The sequence below is a fragment of the Citrus clementina genome, unplaced genomic scaffold (genome assembly GCF_000493195.1).
Source record: "Citrus clementina cultivar Clemenules unplaced genomic scaffold, Citrus_clementina_v1.0 scaffold_7, whole genome shotgun sequence".
In the NCBI taxonomy this organism is placed as follows: domain Eukaryota; kingdom Viridiplantae; phylum Streptophyta; class Magnoliopsida; order Sapindales; family Rutaceae; genus Citrus; species Citrus x clementina.
The window spans coordinates 7,971,789-7,984,288 of NW_006262075.1; the positions used below are offsets into that span (position 1 = coordinate 7,971,789).

At 37.1% G+C, this 12,500-nt stretch overlaps 2 protein-coding genes across 3 annotated transcripts; one reads left to right on the plus strand and one right to left on the minus strand.

Moving 5' to 3' along the window:
- Nucleotides 1-2,035: 2,035 nt before the first annotated feature.
- Nucleotides 2,036-6,062, plus strand: LOC18035705 (26S proteasome regulatory subunit 7). 2 transcript variants are annotated; one of them, XR_002904716.1, is made up of 11 exons: nt 2,036-2,247; nt 2,568-2,649; nt 2,731-2,822; nt 2,908-2,985; nt 3,184-3,245; nt 3,662-3,806; nt 3,984-4,202; nt 4,297-4,478; nt 4,884-5,059; nt 5,246-5,570; nt 5,697-6,062. XR_002904716.1 is itself a non-coding variant. In XM_006426753.2 (10 exons), the coding sequence occupies exons 1-10, from the start codon at nt 2,161-2,163 to the stop codon at nt 5,401-5,403; spliced, it is 1,281 nt and encodes a 426-aa protein (XP_006426816.1). In that variant the 5' UTR covers nt 2,036-2,160; the 3' UTR covers nt 5,404-5,656. The 2 variants fall into 2 exon arrangements, 1 of the variants encoding a protein (XP_006426816.1); XM_006426753.2 differs by lacking the exon at nt 5,697-6,062 and having other exon boundaries at nt 5,246-5,656.
- Nucleotides 5,792-12,500, minus strand: LOC18035711 (protein STRUBBELIG-RECEPTOR FAMILY 6). The gene is made up of 16 exons (XM_006426755.2): nt 12,263-12,500; nt 10,806-10,938; nt 10,637-10,708; nt 10,402-10,467; nt 10,238-10,309; nt 10,062-10,133; nt 9,758-9,829; nt 9,606-9,671; nt 9,445-9,507; nt 9,046-9,356; nt 8,326-8,609; nt 7,629-7,900; nt 7,196-7,328; nt 6,584-6,720; nt 6,303-6,459; nt 5,792-6,222 (listed from the first exon to the last, which is right to left on the minus strand). Exons 1-16 carry the CDS (start codon nt 12,369-12,371, stop codon nt 6,070-6,072), a joined length of 2,172 nt encoding a protein of 723 aa, XP_006426818.1. The 5' UTR covers nt 12,372-12,500; the 3' UTR covers nt 5,792-6,069.

The following is a 12,500-nucleotide window of genomic DNA, read 5'->3' on the forward strand; positions in this document are numbered from 1 at the left end:
TTCTTTTTTGAAGTGTTCAATAACTAGGTATATGCTACTTTTTTTTTTTTTAATGTTTTTGTACTTGACACAGATCCTTCTTGGCAAGTATTACGGTCAGAATCATTGTTTTTCGTTATTTATGAATCTTTACCAAACGTCAAGAATTTGTTTTTAGTGGGTGGATTTAGAACAATCTATTAATGATGGGAGTTATAAATCCTCATTTTTTCTTGTTCAGGAATTCTCTTATCAAATTGCTTTGAGTAATGAGTATTGTTGTCACGCGAATGAATTCTATTACAAGTACGACGCTATTTCAGATTCCAGAATCATTTGTTTTGCTTGTGCAGTCTAATACGAGAGGTCTGATCACTGAGGAGAGCATGCAACTTATCAAAAATTAACTTACCAGATGTTCAAACTTGATTCCTTTGATAAAAACTGGACAACGATTAATAGCAACTCACATGTTTTTGTTTTCCAACAAACAATCACTAATAGCAACAAAATAATCAACAAGCCTTAAGATGCGATGCTATGGCCAATGGGCTTGGCGGTCGGCACAACCTATTTTGAGTGCACCTTGTGTCCTTGAATGCATGGGCTCCAATCTAGCAACGTTGAAACTCAATTCTCCTCTCAATAAAAACGGAGTAAAATTATAGAATATATATTCGGGTTGTGCCATAGGGATAATCTCTTGAGTGCATGGGTTTAAATCCCAATAATGGTTAGAACTCAATTCTCCTCCCAATAAAATCAGACAGGGGTAAAATTATAGAACATATATTTGGGTCGTGCCATAAGAATAATCCTGATTGATTCAAGGATAATCCCGATAGATTTTTAATTATAAATATCAATAGAATTATGATTTTAGTATATCAATGTATTAAAAAATGCTATGCTATGAATGTTGAAAGAGCTATGGAGATGCTAATTAAAAGTAGCGTCGATGAGAAAAAGACAGTGTAGAGAAAACACAACATCCTCCTGTACGGCTCTGAAGCATTGTCGAGTGAAACAATCTAAAATTTCCAGATAGAAAATCATAAATAAGTGCTAACTAAAAAGTAGTGTTGATGAGAAAAAAGATAGTGTAAAAAAAAAACACAACATCCTCCTACGGCTCTAAAACACTGCTTGGTAACACAATCCAAAATACCCAAATAGAGGACAAGAAATAAATCAAACCAGAGAGAATTGTTTCAACAGGAGATTGTAGATCACTGTGTCAATGGCCATGGCACAAAGGATTGCCCAAGTTGAGCCAATCTTAGTGCCATAACCATTGACATAGTTCAACAACCTCAAAAAAAATTCTTAGATTTTACTTTTGAGGACGGAGGACCAAGACCCTCTATTTTATTGTCAAGTGGCAATGTGGCATAAGTTTTATTTTTTTATTTTTTAAGGAAAAAAAAAGGAAACCAATTAGATAGCAGCAGTTGTTGAATCATGCGTGTTTGATTGATGAATGCCCCCAGCCATGCAGCCTGCCTGTGTGAACGAACAAAATGAAGAGGCATAAATAAAGTGCCCGTAGCAAATATCATTTTCAATGCGCCAATGTGTTCTTGAGCCAATGCGGATTTCAAATTAAGTCCTCTAGATCAACAAATTTTATAAAATCAATGTTAATTGGTTTTGATCATCACTGCTAATTAGAGTAACTAAAGTTTGGGCGGGATCGGGAATTGGATTGATCTTGCACTCAAGTCTGAAGGTGAAGCATAAAAACGTTTCTGCAGCGGGGAACCAGTAGGCAGTATTTATTCTATAAAACGCGGCGAATTCATTGTTTTCCCAAGAAACGGATAAGAAAACGCGTTTTTGCGTTTTTTCGGCGTCTTTTAGGCCCAATTCCAAATTAGTTAGTTTTTTTTCAGTTACGGGAGCCAAAAATTGGCTCAATCCCAAACCGTAGTAGGCCTGAACCCAATCCCAATTTGGGCCGCTCAGTATAAATCCGGCCCACGCATCTCTCCAACTCCCAAGCATAAGCGAAATAAAAATATATAAATGTAAATTATTATCTATGAAGGAATCCTTTTAATTTAATAAACATTATTACTCTATAAATATCAACCTACTAAGCCGAAAAATTTTTGCACTTTTATTTCTCCGCAAGCAATCTTAAATCTTCAGTCTTCCAAGCTAGCAAAGGAAAGCAAAGCCATGGCACCGGAGCCGGAAGATGAGATCAAGGACGAGAAAAACCCTAGGCCTCTCGATGAAGACGATATCGCTCTTCTCAAAACCTATGTACCGTCTATTTTCTTTCTAAGGCTTTTTTTTTTTTCTGTCTTTGATCTAGTTGTGAAATTAGCGTTTTTGTCTTCATTTGGAACTTGGAAGCTAATTATAGTAGATTTTGCTTGTGTTGGTGTTTTACTGCGATGGGGTTTCGGTAATTGGGTGTTAATTTTTGTGGGTTTGTTGAAAAGATTAAAGTTTGGACCTAATGAGATTGTTTTGAGTGCGGGGATGTAATGTAATTGATAAATTTGTACTTGGAATTAATATTTGATTATGGATTAGCTGAGGCTTTGTTTCTTAACGCGGAAGTTTGTATTTTTATGCAGGGTTTAGGACCTTATTCTACTAGCATTAAGAAAGCGGAGAAAGAAATAAAGGATATGGCCAAGAAGGTCAATGACCTGTGTGGTATGAAATTTATACTTGGTTGTTTGCTCTTTGTTGTTCTCATTATTGTTCTTTTGGGTTTACTGACTCTTTGTTGAATAGGTATCAAGGAGTCTGATACGGGATTAGCTGCACCTAGCCAGTGGGATCTTGTGTCGGATAAGCAGATGATGCAAGAGGAACAGCCGCTTCAGGTATTTTATTTTTGGAATAAGGTTTAAAATTACTTCTTCTTTTTTTTATGTGTTTCTTAATCATTAGCTTCTTTTGTCTGAGTAGGTAGCAAGATGCACCAAGATAATCAGTCCAAACTCTGAAGATGCCAAATATGTTATAAATGTTAAGCAGATTGCAAAGGTATACATTGTTTTCTATGGTGTTCTTTTCTCTTCTTATGGTGATTGTAGGTTTCTGTGTGAATCATATATTTTTCTTTCTGTTTTTCCATTTTGTTTTGGTTCAAGAATGAATATTTGCTAGTTCAAGAAACTATTTCTTCTGCTTCCGTTTATCGAAAAGCTGTTTTTTTTTGGTTTTTTGTACTGTCTTCTTCAGTTTGTTGTTGGGCTTGGTGATAAAGTTTCCCCAACGGATATAGAAGAGGGCATGCGTGTGGGGTAAGTTTCCTACTTTTCAATTAAGGTGGTTTTATAATTCTTGTGATGCGCATTTAGACAGTATGTTGTCTCAAATTAATTTCCCTTTACTCTTATGAGTCTTATTTTTATACAATTGGGCAAGGATGCCATATTACCATGAGTCATGTTGATATCAATATAAGTTCTAATGCCGAGTAAATGGTCATATCTTTTTCTAAGTGATATAGTATCTCAAGTCAATGTGTATGATAAAGTGGGAAAAGCAAATGCATGTGCTTTATTAGCTGTGAGATATGTCTGTAGATGCTGATTTTGTTTGGAGGTGGGAAGCAATTGAAATAATTGGGTATATGGTTTGCGGTTGTGAATAGCTTATTAACTGGATGGTGAAACTTTGTATATTTGATGGGTTTGCTATTCTGTTGTCATTGCAGGGTTGACAGAAATAAATATCAGATTCAAATTCCCTTGCCTCCAAAAATTGATCCAAGTGTGACCATGATGACCGTGGAAGAGAAGCCAGATGTTACATATAATGATGTTGGCGGATGCAAGGAGCAGATTGAAAAGATGCGAGAAGTTAGTATAGATGATTTTATTCTTGTTTATTACTCTTAGTCATTTTTCTCTCTGGTTATCCAATAAATATACATTACCTGAACAACATAAGTATATAATGAATGTATAATTGAGTAGAGAGATGATGTAACTTTAATGGCAAGTGGTACTTATATTAAGAAATTTGGTTTCGTCTAGGTTGTTGAGCTACCTATGCTTCATCCTGAGAAATTTGTAAAGCTTGGAATTGATCCTCCAAAGGGTGTTCTATGCTATGGTCCTCCTGGCACTGGTAAAACATTATTAGCCAGAGCTGTAGCTAACAGAACCGATGCTTGTTTTATTCGTGTGATTGGGAGTGAGCTTGTACAGAAATATGTTGGTGAGGGAGCTCGTATGGTTCGCGAACTATTTCAGGTTTGATGCTTTGATTGTATTTCGTAACTGTCCATGAACAATTATTCCTTTGCATGTTGCCTTATAATCTAACCATATAATGTTCCTGCTGCAGATGGCACGTTCAAAGAAGGCTTGTATTGTCTTCTTTGATGAAGTTGATGCTATAGGAGGTGCACGTTTTGATGATGGTGTTGGCGGGGACAACGAGGTTCAACGCACAATGCTTGAAATTGTGAATCAGCTTGATGGGTTTGATGCTCGTGGAAATATCAAAGTTCTAATGGCAACAAACAGGTGAAGGAGCTTCTGTTCATAGGACACTTGTTATGCATGAAGTTTGTACCTCATTTTCACTTGACGACCTCATCTTTTATCCTCTATGAAGTGCTTGTTGCTCCTCTTGAATTACATCCTCGACCTTGCAATATTCAATATAATATGACCCTTTTTGGTCTTCATGGATTGATTCACTATTTGCTGCCTTTCCACACTTATGGTACATACATAAGGACATAAATGTTTTGTGGGTCAGTGGATGAGAAAAGATGGCTGATGGGTCCTCAATTTTAGTGTTGGTTAGTGGTGGGAAAATGTGAAGTTGCACCATTTATTTATCATGGCATGATTCTTGATTTTGCATGTAGCGACAAGTTTTGTTTCACTCACAATGCTTATACGTCGTGTTGTTTTGTTTTCCAGGCCTGACACACTTGATCCGGCCCTGTTGCGTCCCGGACGATTAGATCGTAAGGTTGAGTTTGGCCTTCCTGATTTGGAGAGCCGGACACAGATATTTAAGATCCACACGCGAACAATGAACTGTGAAAGAGATATCCGCTTTGAGCTCTTGGCTAGGCTTTGCCCCAATTCCACCGGCAAGTTTCCCATTTCCAAAATTTTGTTGTGCTGTGTTTTTTAAAGGGATAGTCTCTGCTGGAAAATTGAATTTTGTATTGGTTTTTATTGATATGTTTGGGACCTCTTTAGCATTAATTAGTACATACTGACTTCCATTCATTTAGACATATTATGAGATTTCTGATACGGATTTGCTACTTCAGGAGCTGATATAAGGAGTGTATGCACAGAAGCTGGGATGTTTGCCATCCGGGCACGAAGAAAAACAGTGACAGAGAAAGACTTCCTCGATGCAGTGAACAAAGTCATCAAGGGATATCAAAAGTTCAGTGCAACGCCTAAATATATGGTCTACAATTGATTCCGATGTTTTTCTTTCTGGAGAGATGCTTGGACGCAATTGTTCCACCTTCTCAGAGGGTTATCCAAGATCATGAAGTTCCTTTGAGAGGCTGTCCCATCAATTTGATTCTCTGTTGTTTAAACTTGCTGTGTTTGCGTAACATTTGCCCTCTCAAGAACCATTTTGTATGATTTCATAATTACGTGGATTTTCCAATTTCTGTTAGAACATTCAATTAAATTATTTTATGAATATTTCTTTTCTAATGTTTTATCTTTTTCCCTTCCCTGACATTTCCTATTGTCATATAGGTATGGACATTGACCTCAATGATGTAACTTCTGGTATCTGTCACCTTTCTGTGTAGGTCTAGTGAGCATCTCATTTGTAAGGAGTTAGGTAAAAATTGTACCCAAGAATGCCGACATTAATCACAAAAGGGATGTGTGAACCAAGCTGTAATTCAATTTCGGCACAAAAGATGATGAACTGGTTCAATTATGTAATATTAACATATCAAAACAACTACAATGGTATCATATTATGGCACAGGAAAGAGTGAGAGACTAAAAGTAACTTCTGCAATTTTGGTCTCAAGAGTAGAAAATAGGAAACCACAGATAACTGCTTAGTCGGGCTGCCTTTATCACCAAATCAAGAAAGCAAGAACTTGAAGATTCAAGACTACATGTAGTCTTGTGTATCTTGGTTGTCTCCTCGAGGGGTAGTGGGTCCTTGATCATTTCCAATCGTTCTTTTGCTCATGTTGGCTCGCTGAACTAACCGAACCAATGCTTGGACGACTTCGGACATAGGTGGTCGAAACTCAGGTTCCGGCTGCACAAGCCAGTGAGTCAATGGATCAGAACCTCATTGCAGGAAGCAAAACAGGATAAAAACCAAGACTATTAACTTACCTGGACACAAAGAGCAATGACATCTGCAAAACGGGAGAGAGATTTGACTGGGTAGAGCCCTTTGAGTGCGGGATCAACCATTTTAGCAAGGGCATCAATGTCATGGAGCTGAGGAGTTGCCCATCGAACCAAAGATTGCTCCAATCTTGGCCTCGAGCTGCCAATCATGTGCATGTAATATATTAATTAAAAAATGGCAAAATATCTTATTGTTCTCCCAGATTCTCAGGAATTCTTGAACATAATGGAATTGCCATATTATTTGAGTGTCAATACTTCACCTATCAAATGGTTTACGTCCAGTAAGAAGCTCCAGCATAACAACCCCAAAACTGTAGACATCACTTTTTATATTATATTGACCAGACATGGCAACCTCAGGTGCACCATATCCAGAACCAGCATCATTGTTCAATGCCTGCACATGAAAGGCTCTGAAGTTTTTGGTATGCCACTAGAAAACCAACTCAAGCAATTGAATTTGTGGTAGCAATGCAAAACCATTATTCTGACATGCAAACAAAGACATGGGAAGTTTTTCCATCCACCACTTTCTCCAATCAATGGAGCAACTCAGGCATACTCTTTGCATGCCCAAGCACAGAGGTCAGTTAACTCATACACAATGCATACGGATAGACTGGAGACATCTTCCCCCCCCAAACCAAAAGTTGTTAACAGTAAGCAGAAACAATTTATGATAGTGAAAAGGTAGGTGTTAAGACTTCTAGAACTATACCGGTTGATTTTGCAGAACTTTAACATCAAGCAAATTTTGAACCAGTTGATTGTATGGTGGGTGAGATTAACAATTTTCCTTTCAGAAGATTAGATGAAAAAGTAGGATATCTGATGGCATGTAAACAATAGTATGCATCATTCTCAAAATTCACCTCATCTGCATTTGGCATATTGCTTGCCAGGCCACAGTCAGAAAGTTGAGGATTGAGCTCGTTGTCCAGTAATATGTTGGCCGACTTAATATTTTTGTGAACAACTGACAGTGAGCAGACTTCATGCAGGTACCTGAAAAGTCACTTTGTGAGTACAACTAACAGATGCTAAGTTTTGTATTGATATTCTTTCTGCTAATGAGATTAGGATATGGTATTGAAGTTCCTATTTCCAAATTCAGTAGGTGAAGCATAAGCTATACCATCTGTACATACATAAAAGGATCAATAGCTGAGAAGGAGAGGGAGGGGCAAGGAAGTTCTCCAAATATTTGCTATACAACAATTATAAGGTTTAAGGAAAAAGATTCATTTATTTGAAGTCCCAGCTTTTATTTGAAAAGGAAAAACCAATTATTCATGGACAACTTACTCCAGTGCTCGTGCAGTCCCCAAAGCAATCTTGACACGGGAGTTCCATATCAAAGGCTTGTTGTCTTCATCCGACAGATGCAAGAAGTCGTGCAGTGAACCATTTTTACGGAACTCATACACTAGCAGGTGCTGTCCATACTCCGAACAATAACCCACTAGCTCCATTATGTTCGGGTGATGCAGCTGGGATATGTTTGAAACCATCTCGATAAAATCATCACACATTTCACTGGGAAGGGCAGATGAATCTATTTTCTTCACTGCAAGAACCTAAAACATTTTAAAGAGAAACCACAAGGTTAAGTCCAACATTTGCAATGCACTGGAGATATCCAAATGAGGAAAAGAAAAAAAAGGCTTCCTGCAGCAAGCAACTTATTGACTTCCTCTTATGGTTAGTAAACTGCAGAGAATGTCAGCACTTAATTCAATCTACATTTTATGGAGTCAAATTGGCAATGACATCACATGTAAATGATGTGTATTAACTCCCATTCATTCATACACAAAATCTTTATACTCTCCCCTCATGATGCATTACGTTCACCATAATCGTCAGTAAGTTATTCATCATTAGATGAAACAAGAACTCAGACTGGACCATGAATGAAAACGAAAACGACACGGTCAAAACACGATTATCATGCCCTGAAAGTTACATGTGAAAGTGGATTTAATAGTTAAGAAAAGTATACCTTTCCATCGGCAAATTGTGCTCGATAAACACGTCCAAAAGTTCCCCCACCTAGGAGGTTTTCAACATTGAAGCTGCCAGTAGCCATCTGCAGGTCGGCTATAGAATATGATGTTACATTTGTGGGAGCTTTAACAGCTTTCTTGACGACAATGGGCTTCTTTGAAAAGTCTTCTTCATCAAATGATTTGTGACGATCAATTGGTGGGGGTCGTAGATTTATAGAGACAGCAGTGTCAAATGTCTTTGTGTCGATGGAAGAGGAACTCTGTACCGACTTCAATTCTGCAATATAATTTACAATAAAGCGAACATTAGCACTAATGCCAACTGTTAAAAATTCTTGTCATAAACAAAATTTTGAATCTCAGAGATAAAGATGACAATTTTGTCATCATTAGAACTTGAATTTGGGTATTGAACCAGAGAGTTGAGCATCTGTCTATTAAATTGTGTACTTTAGCAACTCCTTAGCTATATTAAGATGTTTATTTTTTCCCTCTACCCTGAGCCTCCTCTTTCCCTCTGTTCAAATTTTACTCTCTACTGCTGGCCTCATCTCTCCCTCCATCCCTCCCTCTCATTTGCAGAGACATTCCTTTCATTTGCAGTACAGCAAAGTGAAACCCATAAAGAATGCTAAAAACAGAATAGGGAGAAGTTTTTCAAATTGTTGGATGCCAATTTTAATAGAATAACGAAATGGATAACATACGGTTACCTTGTACTTCATTGGAAGAAGCAGCAAGAGGAGCAAATGGTTGATTATCAAGCTTTTCTATATCCGTGGATGACCTTCTTGATCTTCTTCTTTTCACCAAAAAGAATGCAACAATTCCCCCAACAACAAACAGGGAAATCAATATTCCAGCTATGCCACCACCACCTATACCTGATTTCTTGCTTCCACCTTCACTTTCTGAAGGGCTTTTATTACTATCAGATTTGTGTTTTGGGTTATTTTTCCTGGCTGGAGGCGTACCAGGTGGAGGCGGAGGGGCAGGCCCAGAGCTCCAACTGTTACCATCCTTCCTGCAATAGAGATGATTCAGATCATCAGAATTTAATCTTTCTGAGGACACATCAACCATATTATTTTATAATACTATCCAATGCTTACTGCAGATTAATGTTTTTCAATTGTTCAGGAACCCAGCCGGTAAAACGATTATTCGCAATGTTCCTAAGAAAAACAAACACAAATAACACAATGGTAAGATTTCATGGCAGCAGAGAATAAATATGATTTCTCTACAATTCATTCATATGCCGGTTACCCACAGATTATCAAGAGGTAGATTGGCAAGAACATCAATAGTACCCGAAAACTGGTTGTTCTGCAAATACCTGCACAAGGATGGATAATATACTGAGGGAACAAAACAACATACTTAAATAGTTACACCACAAAAGATAGTCTCTTCAATACTTACAGAGAACTCAAGCTTGAAAGGGAGCTAAAACTCTGAGGGAGGTTACCTGACAGGGTATTGAAAGAGAGATCTCTGAAAAACAAAATAAAAATATCATCACAATGTCTTTCAGCAAGACCAAATTGATAAGGTGGGAAGCACTTCTGGAGAGAAGAGATATATTATCTGTATCGAGCAGAGGCTCATTTATTTATAAACATGAGAAAGAAATGGCACATCTCAAATGAGCAGTTAAAAGAACCTTCAAAGAACTTGATGATTCCATTATTACACACAGAGAGAGCGAGAGAGAGAGAGAGCTCACAATGTAGAGAGAGAAGGAAGCTGTCCAAACATGTCATTCAGTTGACCTTGAAGCTGATTGTGAGCAATGTTTCTACATCCCAAAACATAAATAAATTAGTAAATAAACAAAATTAAAGAGTACATTTGAATGTGCCACTTAGTTGTGGCAAAGCAATTAACTCCAAACCTACTCACACGTATTTAAGAGTTTTCATCTGAGAAATGGAATAAGGGACATTTCCAGTAAATTTATTGTTTTCAAGATCTCTGCATACAAAAGAACAGCGAATGTAAATCATAAACAAATCAGAAAGAACAACAACAAAAAAGGAGGATATTAGTGCATATAGGATACGTACAATCTTTCCAAGTTTGGAGGAATATTATAAGGAATGTCGCCTCCAAAATTATTATTGCTCAAATCTCTGCAGGATTTAATCAAAGTACAACACCGTAGTTACATATTTACTACACATAAGAATAAAGAATTACCCCAAACAACTAAAAACATTGGAGTCCTATATCATTTGCAATTGAAATTCATCACACTTATTGAAGAAGAAAAAAGAGAAAGTAAAAGACTGTTGATCATACAGGTTGGTTAATGCTGTCAAACTTGAGAGTTGATAACCCACTGATCCAGAGAGCCCAAGACCCGATAATTTTCTGATAGAAAAGGGTGGGAGAATATACTCAAATTCAGAATTGATGATGACATCTGAAAGAAAAATATATTAAGTAAAAAAAGGGGTAAGAATATCACAGTTCTGTGACTCGCTGGCCTGAGCAAATAACCCCTTTCCAAGACTGCCCGCATGGATCATCACCAGTTGCGCTCCACTGGGATAGCTGAGATGGTGAATTTAAACTGCTGTACATGATCTTCAGAGCAGAAGCTGCATACCAAAGATACAATCAACGGGATAACTACATTTAACGCCACAAGAATTGAAACTCTAGTTAATAGACCAGTCTAAAGCTTTTCCATATCTATTTCTAAACTTGTCATGGACCATGGACAATAGGCTATACTACAATATTCTCTGTGAGACACTACAGATGTCAAATGCATTAAAATTGCTCTTCTCTAGATGTTAATTTTATACTCTACTCACAAGATAACGAGAAGAAAATTTTATACATAAAAATATATAGTAATTCCACCCAAAAGTTGTATCTTTCCATCTGGAAATTTAAGAGAAATTCTTTAACATACTTGTGGTGCAAAGCCAAAAAGGACAAAAGAACAAGGAGGCACTTTTTGGTTATAAAAACGGATTAGAAATGGAAAAGCAACTTAAATATCATTGACAAGAAAAGAACACATCCCACAGGAAATTCATTCAACATATAAACTAGAGGAAAGATGTTTATGCTTATCATATGCCAGCAAATCTCAAGAAGTATTTCCTTCATACCGCAAATGTAGAATCTCAATTGCTGCTCGCAGTTGTCTAAAGTCAATAAAAGAGCGTGTTCAAATCCCATTACTTGAATTCTGAGTCATTGTCCCAAACAATGAACAGATATCTCCAAAAATATCCTCAATTTACCCCACATGATAGACACTCTCTTACTCTCAGACACCCAACAATTGATATCCCGTATAGCAAAGACACAAAATGCCGACATGCTTAATCCTCCCACAAGTCATTGGCCAGAGTCCATACCATCACATAACAGATTCAAGAGGAATGCACAGACAAATTTACTTGGACAACTTATCAAAAAAATTATGAGTGCCGAGACTAGCTGTTATTTGTTCCAAATACTGAAAAGATTATCTTAATTTTTTTTTTTTTAAAATGTTTCTTTAAAATAATAGAAGGTAGAGTAGGACTAATCAGGCTAGAAGCACATACAACTGATGACATCGATCCCCAAAATTCAATATAGACCTCACAATCATAAAACCGAGGGGGGGGGGGGGCGGCGAAGGAGCTTTAATTCTTTAAATCATTTAAATTTTAAAAAAAAAATTCCCAGTCTTAGAGGAGTTAAAAAGCATTCCAAGCTGCTTGTACAAAAAAGAAAAGAAAAGTAAATCATCAAATGCATCACAAAGTTTTGACTAAACACAAGTAAAACAATAAACACCAGCAGATTAAAACTAAAAAGCTACAGAAGAATGCAGATTTAGCTAAAGATTTAACACATGGAAATCTTTCACACACATCAAAAACAAACAAAACAAAGGTAGAAAAATGAGCAACAACTGACCATCTGATGGATCTGTGGCAGCATTGATGCAGCTGGTCTTCCATCCCAAAATACAAACTTTGAACAACACCAACAACACAAACACTCTTCTCCAGTTCTCCACCATCATTTCTGTCACGCACTCTCTCTCTCTCTCTCTCTCGCTCTCTCTCAAACTGTCACAAACCCAGAAAGCCAAAAATGACTTTAATGACTCAAAAGCTTTTTTTTTTCTTTTTCTTTTTTCCTTGAGTGATTA

Coding starts and splice junctions, on each gene's coding strand:
- LOC18035705 (XM_006426753.2), top strand. CDS start 2,161: ATGGCACCGGAGCCGGAAGATGAGATCAAGGACGAGAAAAACCCTAGG. Junction 2,248..2,567: donor TCGCTCTTCTCAAAACCTAT/GTACCGTCTATT, acceptor ATTTTTATGCAG/GGTTTAGGACCTTATTCTAC. Junction 4,479..4,883: donor GTTCTAATGGCAACAAACAG/GTGAAGGAGCTT, acceptor TTTGTTTTCCAG/GCCTGACACACTTGATCCGG.
- LOC18035711 (XM_006426755.2), bottom strand. CDS start 12,371: ATGATGGTGGAGAACTGGAGAAGAGTGTTTGTGTTGTTGGTGTTGTTC. Junction 8,610..9,045: donor TTCTTCCAATGAAGTACAAG/GTAACCGTATGT, acceptor ATTATATTGCAG/AATTGAAGTCGGTACAGAGT. Junction 7,329..7,628: donor GGGACTGCACGAGCACTGGA/GTAAGTTGTCCA, acceptor GTGACTTTTCAG/GTACCTGCATGAAGTCTGCT.